Here is a 23171-nt window from a genome sequence, read left to right on the forward strand (position 1 = left end):
GAAGCACTGAGCAGGAGCAGATGGGAAGCGCTGGGTCAGAGAGTGTGAGTCGGGTGTCTCCTGGTTATAACCGGCCATCTCCGCTAATGAGAACATTCTGAGGGGATAACATAGCGCACTGCTCATCTGGATATCCGTTCGCCTTATGCGTTTTTGTTCTCGTATTGGCATTCTTGGTGATATTTAGCGCCCTCTGATTATTTCGCACTTTGATGGTGCTACATAGCCTTCCCGGTTTGGTGCCTTCTTTTGATAATTACCTTACCTTACCTCATCCGGATATCCTCGTTCGTAAGAGGACAATCATTAATCCGTATCATTGCTCCTGGTGCTCGCGTCTCGGACTCTTGCTAAATAGTTCACCAATTTCATGGTTTTGGGATGGTAGAATATATAATGAACTGTCCCTGGTCAGCCCGTCGTTTCAGCTGTTACGTCGCAATGCTAATACTATTTAAATCACTGGTGCTGTCCCGTCTTGAGTATTGCTCGGTATCGCCTCCCCTTTCAGAGCACGAGAGATCTCAGAATTAGAGGGAATACAGAGAACAAACACAGCACGCATAGAAACGATAAAACACCTAAATTATTCGGACCGTCTCAGAGCTCTCAAAATGTACTCTTGGGAAAGGGGACGAAAGAGGTATCAAATAATATATATATGGAAGATACTGGAGGGCCAGGTCCCAAATTTGCATAGTAGAATATCAATATACTGGAACGAATGATACCAAAGGAAATGCAGAATAGAACCAGTGAAAAGTAGAGGTGCCATAGGCATAATCAGAGAACACTGAACATCAGAGTTCCACAGTTGTTCAACACCCTCCCAGCAAACATTAGAAATATTGCTGGAACAAAGGTGGATGTATTCAAGAGGCACTCAGATAAGTTCTTGCAAGAAGTATCGGACCAATCATCTACATTTGAGAGACACTTAGCTAGTTATCTAGGGGGTGAGAAGGCTGTGCCATCTAGCGGAACAACCTGCAACCTCCATTGTAAAGGTTTGTTGACAGTTGTAAAAAAAAAAAAGTTGCTTCTTTGTGTAAACGTTGTCCTGGCGAGCGAACACGCCGGGCAAACAAGCTTGGATGTGGACACTAATTCTATGACATTCGCTGTGTGTGTTTGGGGGCTCATTACCCTCCCTCTGCCAGCTCCCAGGGTCGTATTTCCTGCTTCTGAAACCTTTTAAACCCATTTCTTGAAGCAGATATGACGGAGCTTTTTGTCTTTTAAAGACAAGGACGACCATTTGTGAGTGGTGTTGTGAAGCACAGGTCGCGTTTGTTAATACGAGTGTGTGGCTACGGCACCGCCACACAGGTGAGAATTAGTGGTGTATGTTCACTGTGTGTACACCGAGTGTGTGTACACCGAGTGTGTGTACACTGTGTGTGTACACTGTGTGTACATCGGAGAGGTATCTTGGAGCCGCGTGTTGTGGTGGGCGATGTTATTGATGCCACAGCTCAGTGTTATGTGTCTTTCTTCTCTCTCCCACATAGTCTTACCGGCCTGGTGCCGCCGAATAATAAATACCTATTGTGTGTGTGTGTGTGTGTGTCTCTCTCTCTCTCTCTCTCTCTCTCTCTCTCTCTCTCTCTCTCTCTCTCTCTCTCTCTCTCTTTCTCTCTTTCTCTCTTTCTCTCTTTCTCTTTCTTTTTTTTTTTTCTTCTTTCTTTCTTTTTCTTCCCCCCCTCCTTTAGTAAATTATAAAGCACCGCAATATTGACGTTTTCTGCCTCAATGTAGTTGGTGGATTCCTTAGGGTACTATTATTTACGGTTACAACTCTAGAGGTTAGGGAGGTGAGCCACAGCCCACATATTGAGAACACTGCTGCTAGTAACGGAAACATCAGTCTTGTCCAGGAGGGAGAGAAGAGACATGGAGAGCGAAGCTGGTAGAAGCAAATGAAGTGAACATCCTCACACAACATACAGCATGTAGGAGGAAGCACGGAGAAGGTTGGGGATGAGCCAGACCTGGGGCCAAATTCACGAAGCAGTTACGCAAGCACTTACGAACCTATATATCTTTTCTCAATCTTTGGCGGCTTTGTTTACAATTATTAAACAGTTAATGAGCTCCGAAGCACCAGGAGGCTGTTTATAACAATAACAACAGTTGATTGGCAAGTTTTCATGCTTGTAAACTGTTTAATAAATGTAACCGAAGCCGACAAAGATTGAGGAAAGATGTACACGTTCGTAAGTGCTTGCGTAACTGCTTCGCGAATCTGGCCCCTGGTCTCCTCACAGATGTGACGGCCATGTTGAGTACCTCTTATGACTGCCATTGTCTGTAGTCACCTATTTGTGCCTGCAGGGTCGAGCATTGACTCTTGGATCCCGTGTGTGTGTGTGTGTGTGTGTGTGTGTGTGTGTGTGTTTACTAGTTGTGTTTTTACGGGGGTTGAGCTTTGCTCTTTCGGCCCGCCTCTCAACTGTCAATCAACTGTTTACTAACTACTATTTTTTTTTTTTTTTCCCACACCACACACACACCCCCAGGAAGCAGCCCGTGACAGCTGACTAACTCCCAGGTACCTATTTACTGCTAGGTAACAGGGGCATTCAGGGTGAAAGAAACTTTGCCCATTTGTTTCTGCCTCGTGCGGGAATCGAACCCGCGCCACAGAATTACGAATCCTGCGCGCTATCCACCAGGCTACGAGGCCCCCAGGGCCTCGTAGCCTGTGTGTGTGTGTGTACTCACCTAGTTGTACTCACCTAGTTGTGTTTGCGGGGGTTGAGCTCTGGCTCTTTGGTCCCGCCTCTCAACCGTCAATCAACAGGTATACAGATTCATGAGCCTATCGGGCTCTATCATATCTACACTTGAAACTGTGTATGGAGTCAGCCTCCACCACATCACTTCCTAATGCATTCCATTTGTCAACCACTCTGACACTAAAAAAGTTCTTTCTAATATCTCTGTGGCTCATTTGGGCACTCAGTTTCCACCTGTGTCCCCTTGTGCGTGTTCCCCTTGTGTTAAATAGACTGTCTTTATCTACCCTATCAATCCCCTTCAGAATCTTGAATGTGGTGATCATGTCCCCCCTAACTCTTCTGTCTTCCAGCGAAGTGAGGTTTAATTCCCGTAGTCTCTCCTCGTAGCTCATACCTCTCAGCTCGGGTACTAGTCTGGTGGCAAACCTTTGAACCTTTTCCAGTTTAGTCTTATCCTTGACTAGATATGGACTCCATGCTGGGGCTGCATACTCCAGGATTGGCCTGACATATGTGGTATACAAAGTTCTGAATGACTCTTTACACAAGTTTCTGAATGCCGTTCGTATGTTGGCCAGCCTGGCATATGCCGCTGATGTTATCCGCTTGATATATGCTGCAGGAGACAGGTCTGGCGTGATATCAACCCCCAAGTCTTTTTCCTTCTCTGACTCCTGAAGAATTTCCTCTCCCAGATGATACCTTGTATCTGGCCTCCTGCTCCCTACACCTATCTTCATTACATTACATTTGGTTGGGTTAAACTCTAACAACCATTTGTTCGACCATTCCTTCAGCTTGTCTAGGTCTTCTTGAAGCCTCAAACAGTCCTCTTCCGTTTTAATCCTTCTCATAATTTTAGCATCGTCCGCAAACATTGAGAGAAATGAATCGATACCCTCCGGGAGATCATTTACATATATCAGAAACAAGATAGGACCGAGTACAGAGCCCTGTGGGACTCCACTGGTGACTTCACGCCAATCGGAGGTCTCACCCCTCACCGTAACTCTCTGCTTCCTATTGCTTAGATACTCCCTTATCCACTGGAGCACCGTGGATATGTGTGTGTGTGTGTGTGTGTGTGCGTGCGTGCGTGCGTGCGCGCGTGTACTCACCTAGTTGTACTCACCTAGTTGTGTTTGCGGGGGTTGAGCTCTGGCTCTTTGGTCCCGCCTCTCAACCGTCAATCAACAGGTGTACAGATTCCTGAGCCTATCGGGCTCTGTCATATCTACATTTGAAACTGTGTATGGAGTCAGCCTCCACCACATCACCCCCTAATGCATTCCATTTGTCAACCAAATCGTGTGTGTGTGTGCGCGTGTGTGTGTGTGCGTGCGTGCGTGCGTGTGTACGTACCAAGTTGTACTTACCTAGTTGTGCTTTCGGGGGTTGAGCTCTGGCCCTTTGGTCCCACCTCTCAACTGTCAATCAACTATTATACAGGTTCGTGTGTGTGTGTGTGTGTGTGTGTGTGTGTGTGTGTGTGTGTGTGTGTGTGTGTGTATTCACCTAGTTGTCCTTGCGGGGGTTGAGCTCTGCTCTTTCGGCCCGCCTCTCAACTGTCAATCAACTATGTGTGTGGGGGGTGGGAGCTATGGCCACTACTTTGTCTTTCAGTGTGTTGTACTCGACTAGTTGTGCTTGCGGGGGTTGTGGAACTATTCTGGTGGCGTGCCTTTGAGCCTTCTCCAACTTCGTCTTGTGCTCGACTAAGGTGGTATCCAGTCACTCACGAAGCTTCTGGGTTCTGTACAACTATACTGGCTGAATACTTCTGATAATTACCTTTAATCTGAAGGTATAGTTAAAATCTTGGCCATGGATGACTTGAGACACGTTCACGCAACTAGAAATTCGTACGAAGGTAAGATAATGGAAACTGCAGGTCTAATAGGCCCATGGGAGACCTCCTGGGGCTCGGCATCGCTAGGCCTCGTGGGTTGTTTGTGTTCGTTCCCTGCTGGTTAGGAAAGGGGCTTGGCAGCTGAGTGGATAGCACTTGGGTATTCGTAGTCCTAAGGTTCCGGGTTCCATCCCCGGTGGAGGTGGAAACAAATCGGCAAAGTTTCTTTCACTCTGGTGTCTCTGTTCACCTAGCAGTAAATAGGTACCTGAGAATTAGACAGCTGCTACGGGCTGCTTCCTGGGGGTGTTTAACAAAGAGGAGGCCTGGTCGAGGACCGGGCCGCGGGGAAGCTAAGCCCCGAAATCATCTCATCTTAAGATAGGCCATAAAGTTTGGTTCTTGTCAGAGCGCGAGAATTGGATGGTCTGAAGTGTGGTGGAAATAGTAGGTTGGTGGAGACGGGAAGCACTCTCACGGCTTAGTCTCTAAACATGTAGTGTTTAGTTATTGTGGAATATTTGCCTGTTTATCTAGTTTACCTGTTGGGGAATTCTAGAGTTTGAGTACCCTCCTAGCCCGGCCTGGGCCAGACTTGTCCGGTGACAACTTGTTTTGTCATTGACCTGCCCTTACCTTATAATGGTACACGACCGCAGTACGGGGACACTGTCGCCCCTTCTTCCCGTCCCATTTAGCACCTAGTGTCGTTGAGAGTAAGAAATGAGAAATGAGTAAGAAATATTTTGACCACAACTGCTTCCTACCCTACTCGTTGGGGAAGATCAACCAACCCAACAGCAAAAACAACTGTCCAGTTGACGACCACGTTGTGAGGGGCTTAACCGGACTGGAGTTCGCTGTCAGGCATCACCTTCGGGAATAACTTTAAGTACATTATGCTTCCTGGAATGAAACATGAATCTTTTCAGAGAATTGTAAGAAGCAGTTGTAAGTATTGTGGCGTGACTGCCAGCAAACAAGAGGATAAACATGAGACGCTCTTCTTCAAGGTGTTACTCTGAACACCCCGTCACAGTCTGCATGATTCTTGCAACATACGTCAGTCAAGGTCAGACAGAAGGTCAAAGTAAAGGTTGTGCTTAAACCCGATAAGACTGGTCGCGTGTATTACCTTGAGTGTGACCTGTGTGGCCTGGACCTCTATAAGACGATTGTGAGGAGACTGGTCCAGAAGACTGGTCTTTAAGAAGTCTCTGCTTGATGGCGTGAGTCTAATCTGAAGCTCTAAAGGCGAGATCTCAAAGCCAGTCTTGCATAAACCTTTTTTTTCTTTTGATTTTCTTTTTGTATTTCTTTTGTAGTTCTTTGCACATGAGAAAAGACGACGTCTGACGTCTGTTAACGGGCTGAAAGCTTTCCCTTTCCCATAGTTCATGGTAAATCTTACCTTGCTAATTTTACACATAGGTGAGTGCAGGGGTACACGACTCAGCAAATCCATTTACTCCCAGATCCGCAGTTACTGTTGGGTAAACAGGGGCGAACAGTTATGAATTGCTTCCAAGTCAATCCTCCATGACCAGGTCTCGAACCCAGACCAAATCCCGGAGCGAGTGTTTTTCCACTACGCTACCAGGAACTGATACACTTCCTCCTCATAACTTTCAGGGGGATAATTCTCGAGAGCCTGAGTTTTAGCCTCTGATAAGGTCCGGGCTTCAAGAAAATAAAACTCGTGAACCCTTCCACAGGTAAACAGAAGGTACAGGTTAGCAGAGTAGTGCCACTGACAGGCGGGAAATGGTCGACACATTCTCAGATAATCTGCGGTCGGAAGTCTTAGAGAGTCACGCGTGTGAACATGAACATGGAACATGAACTTGTTCAAGTGAACAAGTCGCCTCGTTATATAATACACGAGTAATCGGCTGGCATTAACTATAGTGACATAAAGAGTTGCAGTAAGTAACAGCCTAATTGGTCAGATCGTTACCAATATACCTTGATCTTAGACAGTACATGTGAGAGTTAGGGAGAGACTTCAAGAGCCTAACAAACATGGAAACCAGGTCATAAATCTTACCTACTTTACTGAATATGAATTTTATTAATGTTTCATTAGGTAAATGTTGAAAGTCACGTAAGAGACAATATGAAACATGACAATGGGTCTATAAGGAATGTGGTGATAAATGGTGTGAAAACCTTCCACCAGTCTTGGTGAGGGCGGGCGGCCTGAGGCTGCAGCCAATTAGGGGAAACAAGGATTGTTGACTGTGTGAGGTTGTTAGTGGGCGGCCGGCCCGGGGACCACCACCACCACTACCACTACCACCACTACCACTACCACCACCACCACTGTCACGGCCACAGGGGCGCTGCCACGGCACTGTAGCGTCGTGTACCGTCGTGTACGTCGGAATTGTTTGTCATAGGTAAGATTCTCACAGGTGGGATTGTTTACACAGAGAGAGATGGGACCATGAGGCACGTGCGATCTATACAGAGCGTCACAGGACGGGTGCATAACATTGTACCTCATGACTCATAGCTAAGCAAAAAAAAAGCCGATCCCAGGAGCTGAATCTCGGTTGTCTCGCGTAGAAAGACAACAGAGATTCAGCTCTTGGGCTCAGCTTTTTTTCCAGGTCACAATCCTGGAATGTGACTTGAGCTGGACGGTAGAGTGACGGTCTCGCTTCACGCAGGTCGGCGTTCAATCCCCGACCATCAAAAGTGGTAGGGCACCATTCCTTTCCCCCCGTCCCATCCCAAATCCTTATCCTGACCCCTTCCAAGTGCTATATAGTCGTAATAGCTTGGAGCTTTCTCCTCATAGTTCTCTCTCTCTCTCTCTCTCTCTCTCTCTCTCTCTCTCTCTCTCTCTCTCTTATCTCATGTAGAAAGATAATAAATAAAATATTCCCATTCTCCCACTGTTATAACTTTCGTCAGTTTGAAGAGCTTAATTTTTTTTCCCCACCATTAACACACTCCAACTGTCCCTTCCAACTTAGAGAGTTTAACTCATCATGACTGTCATAAATTACTGTCAGCGAGATTTCTCAGCGCAATCCTTCACGTCTCATAAATCCTCCCCCAGCGTGAGAAATCATCGTACTTGGGGATTATTCAATGACGGGATTACTCTCTGGCTGCGAAACACCACCTTACGTGTACTCGTCCTAAGGCCTTCACTCGCACCCTTTTGTGTTGGAATATCGGAATTTATGGTCGCTTGTCGGTTAGCATTTTATCCTTCCCGGTATAGACTTTTAATCCGCATAGAGGGCTCTTTGGCAGCCCGTTTTCTGTGAAGTTAAGAGTCCATCTGTGTTCTGTAGCAGCTGGTGGGAGCGTCCGTACGTGCTTGTGTGTACGTGTGTGTGTACGTGTACGTGTACTTACTATTAGCTATTAGCTCTTGAACCCCGCCTTTCTAACCAATCCATTTTTCCTCTATTATAGCTACTACATATATCTCTATCTTAACACACGCACGCACACATCCCCAGGAAGCAGCCCGTAGCAGCTGTCTAACTCCCCAGGTACCTATTTACTGCTAGGTGAACAGGTAAATCAGTGTGAAAGAAACTTTGCCCATATGTTTCTGCCGGCGCCCAGAATCGATTCGAACACAGACGCGCGTGCGTGTGTGTGTGTGTGTGTGTGTGTGTGTGTTCTCGTAAAGGAGTAAGAACAGTCACCTAGTATGCTGTGGCTCAAGTATTTCATGCTTTCTTTAGAGTTGAATTAACTTCCTCCTGATCTAACTCATTCTGTTTTACTGCTCAAAGTTAAGGGCTTCCTTACAGCCTTGCGACTCATTTTAGACACCCGTGCTTGTCCCTCTTAGAATATAATGTCGTGATCATGTCCCTCTATATTTCCTGTGTCTGACGACGGTCTCATAACGTTAGCTCACAATCGTACCGTTGAATCATCAGACTGCTGGACTTGAGGTGTAAGTGTAGATGCTTTCAACAACTGCATGAAAGCATCTACACTTTCTACAAACGTAGAAAGTGTAGTATGTGGTAAGACAGGAGGCGTGTGGGCCTCCTTGCGGTTATCTTGTATAGTTCACAGTTTTGTTGATCCTATGTTATTATGTCTGTACTGAGACATTACCATTAGTTATATAAAGTGATGTTTTGAGGTTCTTGATGTCGATCTTGCAGGACTCTTCTAGTAGTTGAAGAGCAGACTTTGACTGACATAAAATTATATTCCTCCTCCTCCTCCTCCTGTGCTTTTTAGTGTACTGGATCCGGATTCACAAAGGAGTTACGAACGTGTACATCTTTCCTCGATCTTTGACGGCTTTGGTTACATTTATTAAACAGTTTACAAGCATGAAAACTTCCCAATCAACGGTTGCTATTGTTACAAACAGCCCCCTGGTGCTTCGCAGCTCATTAACTGTTTAATAATTGTAAACAAAGCCGCCAAAGATTGAGAAAAGATGTACAGGTTCGTAAGTGCTTACGGAACTGGTTCGTGAATCTGGCCCCTGGTAACTAGTTAAGAGTGCAGCTACTTATATATGTGTACAGTTCACCCTGGAACTAGTAGTCGGTGTGCAAGTACTGTTTACGTCCAACCTTCAGGCTTCTGCAGTCCATCCTGTTGACGACTGGACTGAACCATCGGTGTAAACACGGGGCTCGTCACATCTTACGTTTCTGAATGAGGAAACATTTTTTTTTATTAATACATGAGGTACATCTGCATTTGTGCAGCTACCCTAGACTATATGAAGCGGAGTACAGTGTGTCAAAAAAGTTAACAAGGTGATGCTAAAAAATACCCATCACACAGGATGGTTAGTCATACAGAGGCATGTGATAGGCAGTCTGCACTGGCAGACTCCAGATGCATTTTGAGTATAAAAAAAAAAATTATTTTATGTACATGAAAATGTAAAGTCTACGGGATGTACGCTCCACAGTTAACTATTCCCTGTTCACACGTTGTTCCCACATCAGTGCCAACCATCGCCAGGTGTTACTCCACGACGTTCACCAACGTACAAAATTGTTTGTACTGATGATAATGATAATTACAACGGTAATGACTATAACTGAGTTACTGGCTGTGCGGTGATACATTAGAATAGTGAGAACGAACCACCTTTCCCACCTTTCTGTAGTGGGAAAGGTGTTCGACCTTTATTTGTGAGTGAAGGTTGGCATAATATTTTATCCTCAAGGATGATCAGTTATGTCATAGGGTGCCACATATGACACATGTGTGTGAGGGTGCCACGCGTGACACAGGTGTGTGAGGGTGCCACGCGTGACACAGGTGTGTGAGGGTGTCACGCGTGACACAGGTGTCTTTAAGGGTGCCGCGCGTGACAGGTGTGTGAGGGTGCCGCGCGTGACACAGGTGTGTGAGGGTGCCACGCGTGACACAGGTGTGTGAGGGTGCAACGCGTGACACAGGTGTGTGAGGGTGCCACGCGTGACACAGGTGTGTGTGAGGGTGCCGCGCGTGACAGGTGTGTGAGGGTGACACAGGTGTGTGAGGGTGCCACATGTGAAACATCCCCACCATTGACTAACAACCTTCTCGTCTTGCAGGGAGCTCAATCGTAACCAGCTGAAGATCATCGCCAAGAAGATGTTGAAGGGCCTCGCCCAGCTGCGCTACTTGTAAGTGTCTCCAAGATGTCTTTCTTTCTTCCTCGGAAGACACTCGACTTCTGTTTTTACTCGAGTCCCTCAACATTATTTGTTGTTAGGCCTCGTCTTCTTACTTTTGTTGCTCTTCCCCTTTCATCAAGTGCCTCTTGTACCTTCCTTCTCTGAGTCCTCCACCACCTCCTGTGCCTCTCTGTCTGTCCCTTTCTGTTGCTTAACCTGTCTTTCTAGTCTCTTTTTTTCCTTGCTGTCATGTCTAAGTTAAAATGGACATCACAACATTATATATAATGTAATATATACTATTCTATACGGGATATCCGGCAGTGCTCGGGTCTATTTCTGTTTTCTGTCTTTTTCTCTGTTTCCGTCAAAAGCTGGTATCGCCTAACTGTTAAAGTAACAAATAAAATAGCATGAATGTGATAATGCTGCGGTACGTTTTACCGTCCAGGTTAAACGGGGTCAGTATAAGCCATACGGTTAATTGGACCAACCAGCCACAGTAACACTGGGTTAACCTGAACACTCGGGAGAATTGGTGGTTGTTGTAGTTACTTGTCTTGACCATTATGTCACTAACAACCATCTTATTGGCACCTATCTTACTGTGTGTGGCAGGGGGGGGGGGCATTAGGAGGAGATGGGGGGGTTGAATGGAGGGTAGCATGGTTAGGGGTGTGGCAGGAGCGGCCGTAGGGTGTGTACATTATCATTGCAGATCTGACCACCTCAGAATTCACACACACACACACACACACACACACACACACACACACACACACACACACACACACACACACACACACACACACACACACACACACACACACACACGGTTGAGAGGCGGGACCAAAGAGCCAGAGCTCAATCCCCGCAAACACAACTAGGTGAGTACAACTAGGTGAGTACACACACACACATCCCGGCCCAAAAAGAAAAATCCGAGAAGCAACAGAAGAATCCATGGTATAATAGGGCATGTATGGAAGCAAAGAAACTGAACAAAAGAGCATGGAGGAACTTCCGGAATAACAGAACACCAGAAAGCAGAGAGAGATACCAGAGAACCAGGAATGAGTATGTCAGGGTGAGAAGAGAAGCAGAGAAAAGTTATGAAAATGATATAGCAAACAAAGCCAAGACCGAACCAAAGCTACTCCACAGTCACATCAGAAGGAAAACAACAGTGAAAGAACAGGTAGTGAAACTTAGAAGAGGCGAGGACAGGTATACAGAGAATGACAAAGAGGTGTGTGATGAACTCAACAAGAGGTTTCAAGAGGTCTTCACGACAGAACAAGGTGAGGTCACTGTGCTAGGAGAAAGGGACGTAAACCAGGCGGCCTTGGAAGAGTTTGAAATTACGAGAGAGGAGGTCAAGAGACACCTGCTGGATCTGGATATTAGAAAGGCTGTTGGTCCAGACGGGATCTCGCCATGGGTACTGAAAGAGTGTGCAGAGGCACTTTGCTTGCCACTCTACATAGTGTATAGTAGGTCACTGGAGACGGGAGACCTACCAGAAATATGGAAGACGGCGAATGTGGTCCCAATATACAAAAAGGGCGACAGGCAAGAGGCACTGAACTACAGGCCAGTATCCTTGACTTGTATACCATGCAAGGTGATGGAGAAGATCGTGAGAAAAAACCTGGTAGCACATCTGGAGAGAAGGGACTTCGTGACAAATCGACAACATGGGTTCAGGGAGGGTAAATCTTGCCTGACTGGCTTAATAGAATTCTATGACCAGGTGACACAGATTAAGCAAGAAAGAGAGGGCTGGGCGGACTGCATTTTCTTGGATTGTCGGAAAGCCTTTGACACAGTACCGCATAAGAGGCTGGTACATAAGCTGGAGAGACAGGCAGGTGTAGCTGGTAAGGTGCTCCAGTGGATAAGAGAGTACCTAAGCAATAGGAAGCAGAGAGTTACGGTGAGGGGTGAGACCTCAGATTGGCGTGAAGTCACCAGTGGAGTCCCACAGGGCTCTGTACTCGGTCCTATCTTGTTTCTGATATATGTAAATGATCTCCCGGAGGGTATAGATTCATTTCTCTCAATGTTTGCGGATGATGCCAAAATTATGTGAAGGATTAAGACAGAAGAGGACTGTTTGAGGCTTCAAGAAGACCAAGACAAACTGAAGGAATGGTCGAACAAGTGGTTGTTAGAGTTCAACCCAACCAAATGTAATGTAATGAAGATAGGTGTAGGCAGCAGGAGGCCAAATACAAGGTATCATCTGGGAGAGGAAATCCTTCAGGAGTCAGAGAAAGAAAAAGACTTGGAAATTGATATCACGCCAGACCTGTCTCCTGCAGCACATATCAAGAGGATAACATCAGCGGCATATGCCAGGCTGGCCAACATACGAACGGCATTCAGAAATTTGTGTAAAGAATCATTCAGAACTTTGTATACCACATATGTCAGGCCAATTCTGGAGTATGCAGCCCCAGCATGGTGTCCCTATCTAGTCAAGGATGAGACTAAACTGGAAAAGGTTCAAAGGTTTGCCACCAGACTAGTACCCGAGCTGAGAGGTATGAGCTACGAGGAGAGACTGCGGGAATTGAACCTCACTTCGCTGGAAGACAAGAGTTAGGGGGGACATGATCACTACATTCAAGATTCTCAAGGGAATTGATAGGGTAGATAAAGACAGGCTATTTAACACAAGGGGCACACGCACAAGGGGACACAGGTGGAAACCGAGTGCCCAAATGAGCCACAGAGATATTAGAAAGAACTTTTTTAGTGTCAGAGTGGTTGACAAATGGAATGCATTAGGAAGTGATGTGGTGGAGGCTGACTCCATACACAGTTTCAAGTGTAGATATGATAGAGCCCAATAGGCTCAGGAACCTGTACACCTGTTGATTGACGGTTGAGAGGCGGGACCAAGGAGCTAAAGCTGAACCCCCGCAAGCACAACTAGGTGAGTACAGGTGGAAACGTAGTACCCAAATGAGCCACAGAGATATTAGAAAGATTTTTTTCAGTGTCAGAGTAGTTAACAAATGGAATGCATTAGGCAGTGATGTAGTGGAGGCTGACTCCATACACAGTTTCAAATGTAGATATGATAAAGCCCAGTAGGCCCTGGAATCTGTTAATTGACAGCTGAGAGGCGGGACCAAAGAGCCAAAGCTCATCCCCCGCAACCACAACTAGGTGAATACAACTAGATGAGTACACACAGGGCGGGCGCCTGGTGGCTGAGTGGACAGCACGCTGGATACGTAGCGGGGTTCGATTCCCGGCGCCGGCAGAAACAAATGGGCAGAGTGTCTTTCATCCTGATGCCCCAGTTACCTAGCAGTAAATAGGTACCTGGGAGTTAAACAGCTGTTACGGGCTGCTTCCTTGGGGGTATGTGTGTGTGTGTGTGTGTTGGGGGGTGGGTAAGATCGTTGATTGACAGTTAAGAGGCGGGCCGAAGGAGCAGAGCTCAACCCCCGCAAACACAAGTAGGTGAATACAACTAGGTGAATACACACACATTCACCCTCACTCACACAAGAGGGCCTCGTGGCTGAGTGGACAGCGTTCGGGATTCGTAGTCCTAATTGTCCGGGTTTGATCCTCGGCGGAGGCGGAAACAAATGGGCAGTTTCTTTCATCCTGATGCTCCTGTTTACCTAGAAGTAAATATGTACCTGGTAGTTAGACATCTGCTACGAGCTGCTCCCTGGGGATGTGCGTGCGTTAGAGAGTAGTAATATATGTAGAAGCCATAATAAGGGAAAAATAAATTGGTTAGAAAGGCGGGACCCAAGAGCTAATAGCTCGATTCTGCAAACACAAATATTAAATACACACACGGATGTTTTTATCCTCTTCTTCCAGCTCCTCTGTGATGGGTACCCTGCATCCTTCCTTCTCTCTCTCTCTCTCTCTCTCTCTCTCTCTCTCTCTCTCTCTCTCTCTCTCTCTCTCTCTCTCTCTCTCTCTCTCTCTCTCTCTCTCTCTCTCTCTCTTTCTCTCTCTGTTGCACTTCACTAACCTTCTGCTCTCCCCTTCCCATCACTATATCCCTCTCCCATATCCATGGGCCCTCCCTCTTCTCCTTTCGCCTATCACCCCCCCCCCCCAGCCCCATCCTACCCACACATAGTCCTCCGGTCCCTCGCCCCGAGCACCGCCGGCCAGAGGTCAGTAATGTCTATGCTCACCAATGACTTTATTATGTGTCATTATTCTGTCCCCCCCTCTCCACACCCCTTTCACCCCCCCCCTCTCACCCCTCCCCCCCCCTCTCCCCTACTCTTTCCCTTGGCTGGGTGTTGCCGCTAAGCCCGTAATAACTGGCTCTGGGTGCTGGGACTCGCCCCAAGGATTTCTTAATTCAGAGGGCCGCCTTATCATTTATTCAGTGTGATACCGTGTAATGGAGATGCCCTAAAAGCATGGCGGGGTGTATTTTGGGGGATGTATACTTGATGTGGTGTTGTTTGGTGTATATATTAGTAGCCTTCCCAGGGCCTCGCGCTGTTATACACGCTAACCATCCAACCAGTCCCGGCCACCATCCTTCCCCCCTATCAACAATGGACATGGAACAGAAACTACCGCCTCCTTTGGGCAAAACCAAATGAAACCGGGAAAGATGAGCGTTAAAATTATGTGGCCAAATGCAGATGGAATTACAAATAATGGGGTTGAGCTTCAAGAAAGGGTTGCTGAAAAGAGCCACACACATTATTGCAACAACGGGAACGATGCTGACAAGATACAATCTTCCAACGAGGATATGGAGTAGTAAGGATAGACTGGTGGACCAGGGTCCTGGGGTGGCGGGTGATGTAGCCCTATTACTACAGCCACACTGTAGCTGAGGTTTACTTGGGGCCTTTAAACACCAAGTTCAGTCTTATTTAAGGTTCACTGAACAACTACGTAGACCTGTAATGCCCAGAGCTCCCCGGAGACTACAGCTTGTAGACACAACAAACATCTTGGAGCAACACATTACATAAACAAGAAGCGCAACACGGCCCACCACCAACACTAGACCTGGTGATTACCAACACTCAGGAAAGGTGTGGAAAATATTGAGTATGAGACCCGCTGGAAGAGCTTGACAAACTCAGTGGCTGGACTGACCTGCAACAACTGACCTGCAACAATTAATTCCATTTTGTTTCTGGAAACGATAAGGAGAGGAGGAAATAGTCGAGGAGGTCTGCATAAGGGCAAAGGCAGCTGCAATAATCAGAAACAGAAAAAGACTTAGAAATGGATCTAATTCCATCACTAACACGGGACACAAACAAACGGGGTAACATCTGCAGCACATGTGACGATGTTTAACATTAGTAACATTATTTAGAAGCCTAAATCAGGACTTATTCAATACAGTGTTAACAACTATTGTTAGACCAATACTGGAATATGCAGCACCGGCCTGGAATCCACACCTTGTGAAGCATAAAGCCAAAACTGAAAGAGTACAGACATGTGCAGGAAGACTGGTGCCGGAGCAAAGAGGGTAATGTAACTAGATATGATAACTCTTGAGAACAGGTGAATTAGAGGGGATATAATCACAATATACAAAATACTGACGGGGGGGGGGGGAATAGACAAGGTGAACATGGACTGACTTCTTAAATAGAAGGTAGGACGAGAGACCACAAGTGGAAGGTGGAGATACTGGTACTGACTCACTACGGGAGACCACAAGTGGAAGGTGGAGATACTGGTACTGACTCACTACGGGAGACCAGCAAGTGGAAGGTGGAGATACTGGTACTGACTCACTACGGGAGACCAGCAAGTGGAAGGTGGAGATACTGGTACTGACTCACTACGGGAGACCAGCAAGTGGAAGTCACCTCCAACCACAACCTCACGGCCAGATTCAACAACGAATTCCCACGTCAGAATAGTTCACCTATAAGGCACTAGGTGCCACAAGGCTGGCAAGCTCCCCGTAGTCAGCGTCGGGTGAGTGCCATCCTCTGGCAGTCCCTGTCAGCATCCTTCCCATGTCCTTAGAGGGACCTCGATAATCCTAACAGGCTTCCTGTCCCCGAGAACGACAAACGAACTCCACTGCTCCTCAGCCAAATACAACATTTCAATCTTTCTTTGGAGAAGGTTAAAAGAATTTTGTGTTGCTACTATTTAGCCAGCGACCTCCCCCCCCCCCGTGGAACCCCCGAAAGCCTTGCAGAGTATACTAGCCCATCAATGATCCCCCGGACCCCCCTAAAGAGTATACTAGCCCATCAATGATCCCCCGGACCCCCCTAAAGAGTATACTAGCCCATCAATGATCCCCCGGACCCCCCTAAAGAGTATACTAGCCCATCAATGATCCCCCGGACCCCCCCTAAAGAGTATACTAGCCCATCAATGATCCCCCGGACCCCCCTAAAGAGTATACTAGCCCATCAATGATCCCCCGGACCCCCCTACAGAGCATACTAGCCCATCAATGATCCCCCGGACCCCCCTAAAGAGTATACTAGCCCATCAATGATCCCCCGGACCCCCCTACAGAGCATACTAGCCCATCAATGATCCCCCGGACCCCCCTACAGAGTATACTAGCCCATCAATGATCCCCCGGACCCCCCTACAGAGTATACTAGCCCATCAATTACCCCCCGGACCCCCTACAGAGTATACTAGCCCATCAATGATCCCCCGGACCCCCTACAGAGTATACTAGCCCATCAATGACCCCCCCGGACCCCCCTACAGAGTATACTAGTCCATCAATGACCCCCCCGGACCCCCCTACAGAGTATACTAGCCCATCAATGACCCCCCGGACCCCCTACAGAGTATACTAGCCCATCAATGACCCCCCGGACCCCCTACAGAGTATACTAGACCATCAATGACCCCCCGGACCCCCTACAGAGTATACTAGACCATCAATGACCCCCCGGACCCCCTACAGAGTATACTAGACCATCAATGACCCCCCGGACCCCCTACAGAGTATACTAGCCCATCAATGACCCCCCGAACCCCCTACAGAGTATACTAGACCATCAATGACCCCCCGGACCCCCTACAGAGTATACTAGACCATCAATGACCCCCCGGACCCCCTACAGAGTGTACTAGACCATCAATGACCCCCCGGACCCCCTACAGAGTATACTAGACCATCAATGACCCCCCGGACCCCCTACAGAGTATACTAGCCCATCAATGACCCCCCGGACCCCCTACAGAGTATACTAGACCATCAATGACCCCCCGGACCCCCTACAGAGTATGCTAGACCATCAATGACCCCCCGGACCCCCTACAGAGTATACTAGCCCATCAATGACCCCCCGGACCCCCTACAGAGTATACTAGCCCATCAATGACCCCCCGGACCCCCTACAGAGTATACTAGACCATCAATGACCCCCGGACCCCCTACAGAGTATACTAGACCATCAATGACCCCCCGGACCCCCTACAGAGTATACTAGACCATCAATGACCCCCCGGACCCCCTACAGAGTATACTAGCCAATCAATGACCCCCCGGACCCCCTACAGAGTATACTAGCCCATCAATGATCCCCCGGACCCCCTACAGAGTATACTAGACCATCAATGACCCCCCGGACCCCCTACAGAGTATACTAGCCCATCAATGACCCCCCGAACCCCCTACAGAGTATACTAGACCATCAATGACCCCCCGGACCCCCTACAGAGTATACTAGACCATCAATGACCCCCCGGACCCCCTACAGAGTATACTAGACCATCAATGACCCCCCGGACCCCCTACAGAGTATACTAGACCATCAATGACCCCCCGGACCCCCTACAGAGTATACTAGCCCATCAATGACCCCCCGGACCCCCTACAGAGTATACTAGACCATCAATGACCCCCCGGACCCCCTACAGAGTATGCTAGACCATCAATGACCCCCCGGACCCCCTACAGAGTATACTAGCCCATCAATGACCCCCCGGACCCCCTACAGAGTATACTAGCCCATCAATGACCCCCCGGACCCCCTACAGAGTATACTAGACCATCAATGACCCCCGGACCCCCTACAGAGTATACTAGACCATCAATGACCCCCCGGACCCCCTACAGAGTATACTAGCCCATCAATGACCCCCCGGACCCCCTACAGAGTATACTAGACCATCAATGACCCCCCGGACCCCCTACAGAGTATACTAGCCCATCAATGACCCCCCGGACCCCCTACAGAGTATACTAGACCATCAATGACCCCCCGGACCCCCTACAGAGTATACTAGCCAATCAATGACCCCCCGGACCCCCTACAGAGTATACTAGCCCATCAATGATCCCCCGGACCCCCTACAGAGTATACTAGCCCATCAATGATCCCCCGGACCCCCTACAGAGTATACTTGCCCATCAATGATCCCCCGGACCCCCTACAGAGTATACTAGCCCATCAATGATCCCCCGGACCCCCTACAGAGTATACTAGTCCATCAATGACCCCCCGGACCCTCCGCAGCTATTAATCAGCTGGCGTGTGGTGTTGGCAGGGTCCCCGTGATGGATAGTGGGCCCTCCCCCTGACGGATAGTGGGCCCTCCCCCTGAGGGATAGTGGGGCCCCCTGAGGGCCCGCTTGTCACTCACGCTCTCCCCTTCATTAACTACCGTCGTCACTCCGTTAATAATATTCAAATTAAGGCATTGATTAGGAGAGAGTCATTTATTCACGTTTTTTTATTCAAACTTTCAATTCATTATATAATTACATATTTATCCATTTATTTGATCAGGGAAAATGGTTAATAGTTATCAATTAATGATAATCTTACATTATAGGATAAAAGTATAATGCTATGTGGATATTTGCGACCTTGGAATGGGCGCCTTAGAAGATACGAGAACTTCTTAAGACATCAAGAACATGAACCGCATAGGATAAAAGTTCAATCAATATTGCTATGCAGTCACAGCCAGAATGTTGCAGTAGATGACACAAAACGTGGGATAATATCACCCGTTCTACCTGATGGTATGAAGCAGGTGGTGTGTCGAGCAGTAAGGTGCAAATGGGCTCACCATAGCCCGTGCTACTTAGAACTTTTTGTTCCAGGTAGCGAATCTTAAACAACAACAACAGTAAGGGGCAGGAAGCCAGCATGTGCTCAAGCGGTGAGGTATGTCCAGAGAAGCGGAGAGTGGCGGTGATTGATAGAGAAATTTGTTGAATTAAATGGGGGATGAATGTTTGGGGAGTAGAAGAACTCCCAGAACTCCGTACAGGTACAGATGAAGATTCAAGAAGCTTTTCCAGAGTGGAGTCGGAAGATCTGCTGTTGTAGAGGTTAGGATTGCTTCGTACAGGTAGAGTAGTGTAGAACAGGTAGAGTAGTGTAGAACAGGTAGAGTAGTGTAGAACAGGTAGAGTAGTGTAGAACAGGTAGAGTAGTGTAGAACAGGTAGAGTAGTGTAGAACAGGTAGAGTAGTGTAGAACAGGTAGAGTAGTGTAGAACAGGTAGAGTAGTGTAGAACAGGTAGAGTAGTGTAGAACAGGTAGAGTAGTGTAGAACAGGTAGAGTAGTGTAGAACAGGTAGAGTAGTGTAGAACAGGTAGAGTAGTGTAGAACAGGTAGAGTAGTGTAGAACAGGTAGAGTAGTGTAGAACAGGTAGAGTAGTGTAGAACAGGTAGAGTAGTGTAGAACAGGTAGTGTAGAACAGGTAGTGTAGAACAGGTAGTGTAGAACAGGTAGTGTAGAACAGGTAGAGTAGTGTAGAACAGGTAGAGTAGTGTAGAACAGGTAGAGTAGTGTAGAACAGGTAGAGTAGTGTAGAACAGGTAGAGTAGTGTAGAACAGGTAGAGTAGTGTAGAACAGGTAGAGTAGTGTAGAACAGGTAGAGTAGTGTAGAACAGGTAGAGTAGTGTAGAACAGGTAGAGTAGTGTAGAACAGGTAGTGTAGAACAGGTAGAGTAGAACAGGTAGAGTAGTGTAGAACAGGTAGAGTAGTGTAGAACAGGTAGAGTAGTGTAGAACAGGTAGAGTAGTGTAGAACAGGTAGAGTAGTGTAGAACAGGTAGAATAGTGTAGCTACCTCACGATTTTATTTTGTTTACCGTTACTTCGTATGGATATGTACCGGTACGTACCGTGAAGTATGGGGAGGTACCGTGAAGTATGGGGGAGGTACCGTGAAGTATGGGGAGGTACCGTGAAGTATGGGGAGGTACCGTGAAGTATGGGGGAGGTACCGTGAAGTATGGGGGAGGTACCGTGAAGTATGGGGGAGGTACCGTGAAGTATGGGGGAGGTACCGTGAAGTATGGGGGAGGTACCGTGAAGTATGGGGGAGGTACCGTGAAGTATGGGGAGGTACCGTGAAGTATGGGGGAGGTACCGTGAAGTATGGGGGAGGTACCGTGAAGTATGGGGGAGGTACCGTGAAGTATGGGGGAGGTACCGTGAAGTATGGGGGAGGTACCGTGAAGTATGGGGAGGTACCGTGAAGTATGGGGAGGTACCGTGAAGTATGGGGGAGGTACCGTGAAGTATGGGGAGGTACCGTGAAGTATGGGGGAGGTACCGTGAAGTATGGGGGAGGTACCGTGAAGTATGGGGGAGGTACCGTGAAGTATGGGGGAGGTACCGTGAAGTATGGGGGAGGTACCGTGAAGTATGGGGGAGGTACCGTGAAGTATGGGGGAGGTACCGTGAAGTATGGGGGAGGTACCGTGAAGTATGGGGGAGGTACCGTGAAGTATGGGGGAGGTACCGTGAAGTATGGGGGAGGTACCGTGAAGTATGGGGGAGGTACCGTGAAGTATGGGGGAGGTACCGTGAAGTATGGGGGAGGTACCGTGAAGTATGGGGGAGGTACCGTGAAGTATGGGGGAGGTACCGTGAAGTATGGGGGAGGTACCGTGAAGTATGGGGGAGGTACCGTGAAGTATGGGGGAGGTACCGTGAAGTATGGGGGAGGTACCGTGAAGTATGGGGGAGGTACCGTGAAGTATGGGGGAGGTACCGTGAAGTATGGGGGAGGTACCGTGAAGTATGGGGGAGGTACCGTGAAGTATGGGGGAGGTACCGTGAAGTATGGGGGAGGTACCGTGAAGTATGGGGGAGGTACCGTGAAGTATGGGGGAGGTACCGTGAAGTATGGGGGAGGTACCGTGAAGTATGGGGGAGGTACCGTGAAGTATGGGGGAGGTACCGTGAAGTATGGGGGAGGTACCGTGAAGTATGGGGGAGGTACCGTGAAGTATGGGGAGGTACCGTGAAGTATGGGGGAGGTACCGTGAAGTATGGGGAGGTACTGTGAAGTATGGGGGAGGTACTGTGAATGGTATGGGGAGGTACCGTGAAGTGTGGGGCAGATACCGTGAACTATGGGGAGGTGCCGTGAAGTATGGGGAGGTACCGTGAAGTATGGGGAGGTACCGTGAAGTATGGGGAGGTACCGTGAAGTATGGGGAGGTACCGTGAAGTATGGGGGAGGTACTGTGAAGTATGGGGGAGTACCGTGAATGGTATGGGGAGGTACCGTGAAGTGTGGGGCAGATACCGTGAACTATGGGGAGGTGCCGTGAAGTATGGGGGAGGTACCGTGAAGTATGGGGAGGTACTGTGAAGTGTTGGGAGGTACCGTAAAGTATGGGGAGGTACCGTGAAGTATGGGGAGGTACCGTGAAGTATGGGGAGGTACCGTGAAGTATGGGGAGGTACCGTGAAGTATGGGGAGGTACCGTGAAGTATGTGGAGGTACCGTGAAGTATGGGGAGGTACTGTGAAGTGTTGGGAGGTACCGTAAAGTATGGGGAGGTACCGTGAAGTATGGGGGAGGTACCGGGAAGTATGGGGAGGTACCATGAAGTGTGGGGGAGGTACCGTGAAGTATGGGGAGGTACCGTGAAGTATGGGGAGGTACCGTGAAGTATGGGGAGGTACTGTGAAGTGTTGGGAGGTACCGTAAAGTATGGGGAGGTACCGTGAAGTATGGGGAGGTACCGGGAAGTATGGGGGGTACCGTGAAGTATGGGGGGTTACCGTGAAGTATGGGGAGGTACCGTGAAGTATGGGGAAGTACCGTGAAGTGTGGGGCAGATACCGTGAAGTATGGGGGAGGTACCGTGAAGTATAGGGGGTACCGTGAAGTATGGGGGAGGTACCGTGAAGTATGGGGGAGGTACCGTGAAGTGTGGGGAGGTACCGTGAAGTATGGGGGAGGTACCATGAAGTGTGGGGGAGGTACCGTGAAGTGTGGGGAGGTACCGTGAAGTATGGGGAGGTACCGTGAAGTATGGGGGAGTACCGTGAAGTATGGGGAGGTATCGTGAAGTATGGGGAGGTACCGTGAAGTGTGGGGAGGTACCGTGAAGTATGGGGGAGTACCGTGAATGGTATGGGGAGGTACCGTGAAGTGTGGGGCAGATACCGTGAACTATGGGGAGGTACCGTGAAATATGAGGAGGTACCGTGAAGTATGGGGGGTTACCGTGAATGGTATGGGGAGGTACTGTGAGGGATGTAAATACATCACAAAAACTGGATTCATCAATGTTGCTATCATTTTTTAGCAGAATCTAATTGGTCTTCCAAAGCAGCACTTTGAGAATACAAGAAAAGAGTATATTCCGTTGCTCTAAAATCCTGTCCACCAAATTTTCTTGTGGCGCAGGAGAGTGTACCGCTGCTGCTCAGAATGTAGAGAACTACGAATTGGTCGGAACATTTTGCAGGACCACAGTACCGCTAGCTTCAAATTGTACCTGTTTGGTGTAATTGTACCAGGGGGGGGGGGGCAGCGGTGGTAGCATAGTAGTGACCGAAGAACAGGTAAGGGCCCCTATCTATGGACATTATGAAACAAACATTAAGTAACTCCATGCAGCCTAAAGAAGCTGCTGAAATCCTGTGCAAGCCACCCGGGTAGTCCTGGCCAATCTATTGGAGTTCTGCGATAGACTGAGATTAGACAAAAGGAAAGGTGAGCAGACTGCATATGATTATCAGAAAC

The 23171-nt window shown here is 48.2% G+C and overlaps 1 protein-coding gene across 5 annotated transcripts in view; it reads left to right on the forward strand.

Moving 5' to 3' along the window:
- The window catches only part of LOC123745526 (slit guidance ligand), a 918311-nt gene that overhangs the window by 706446 nt on the left and 188694 nt on the right, over positions 1-23171 (forward strand). For all 5 annotated transcript variants that reach the window (XM_069321856.1, XM_045726133.2, XM_069321858.1 and 2 more), the window contains exon 5: positions 10140-10211. In XM_069321856.1, the coding sequence (XP_069177957.1) occupies positions 10140-10211 (72 nt within the window). The remainder of the gene's footprint in view (positions 1-10139; positions 10212-23171) is intronic.

Source organism: Procambarus clarkii, chromosome 10 (genome assembly GCF_040958095.1).
Source record: "Procambarus clarkii isolate CNS0578487 chromosome 10, FALCON_Pclarkii_2.0, whole genome shotgun sequence".
NCBI classification, from domain to species: Eukaryota; Metazoa; Arthropoda; class Malacostraca; order Decapoda; family Cambaridae; genus Procambarus; species Procambarus clarkii.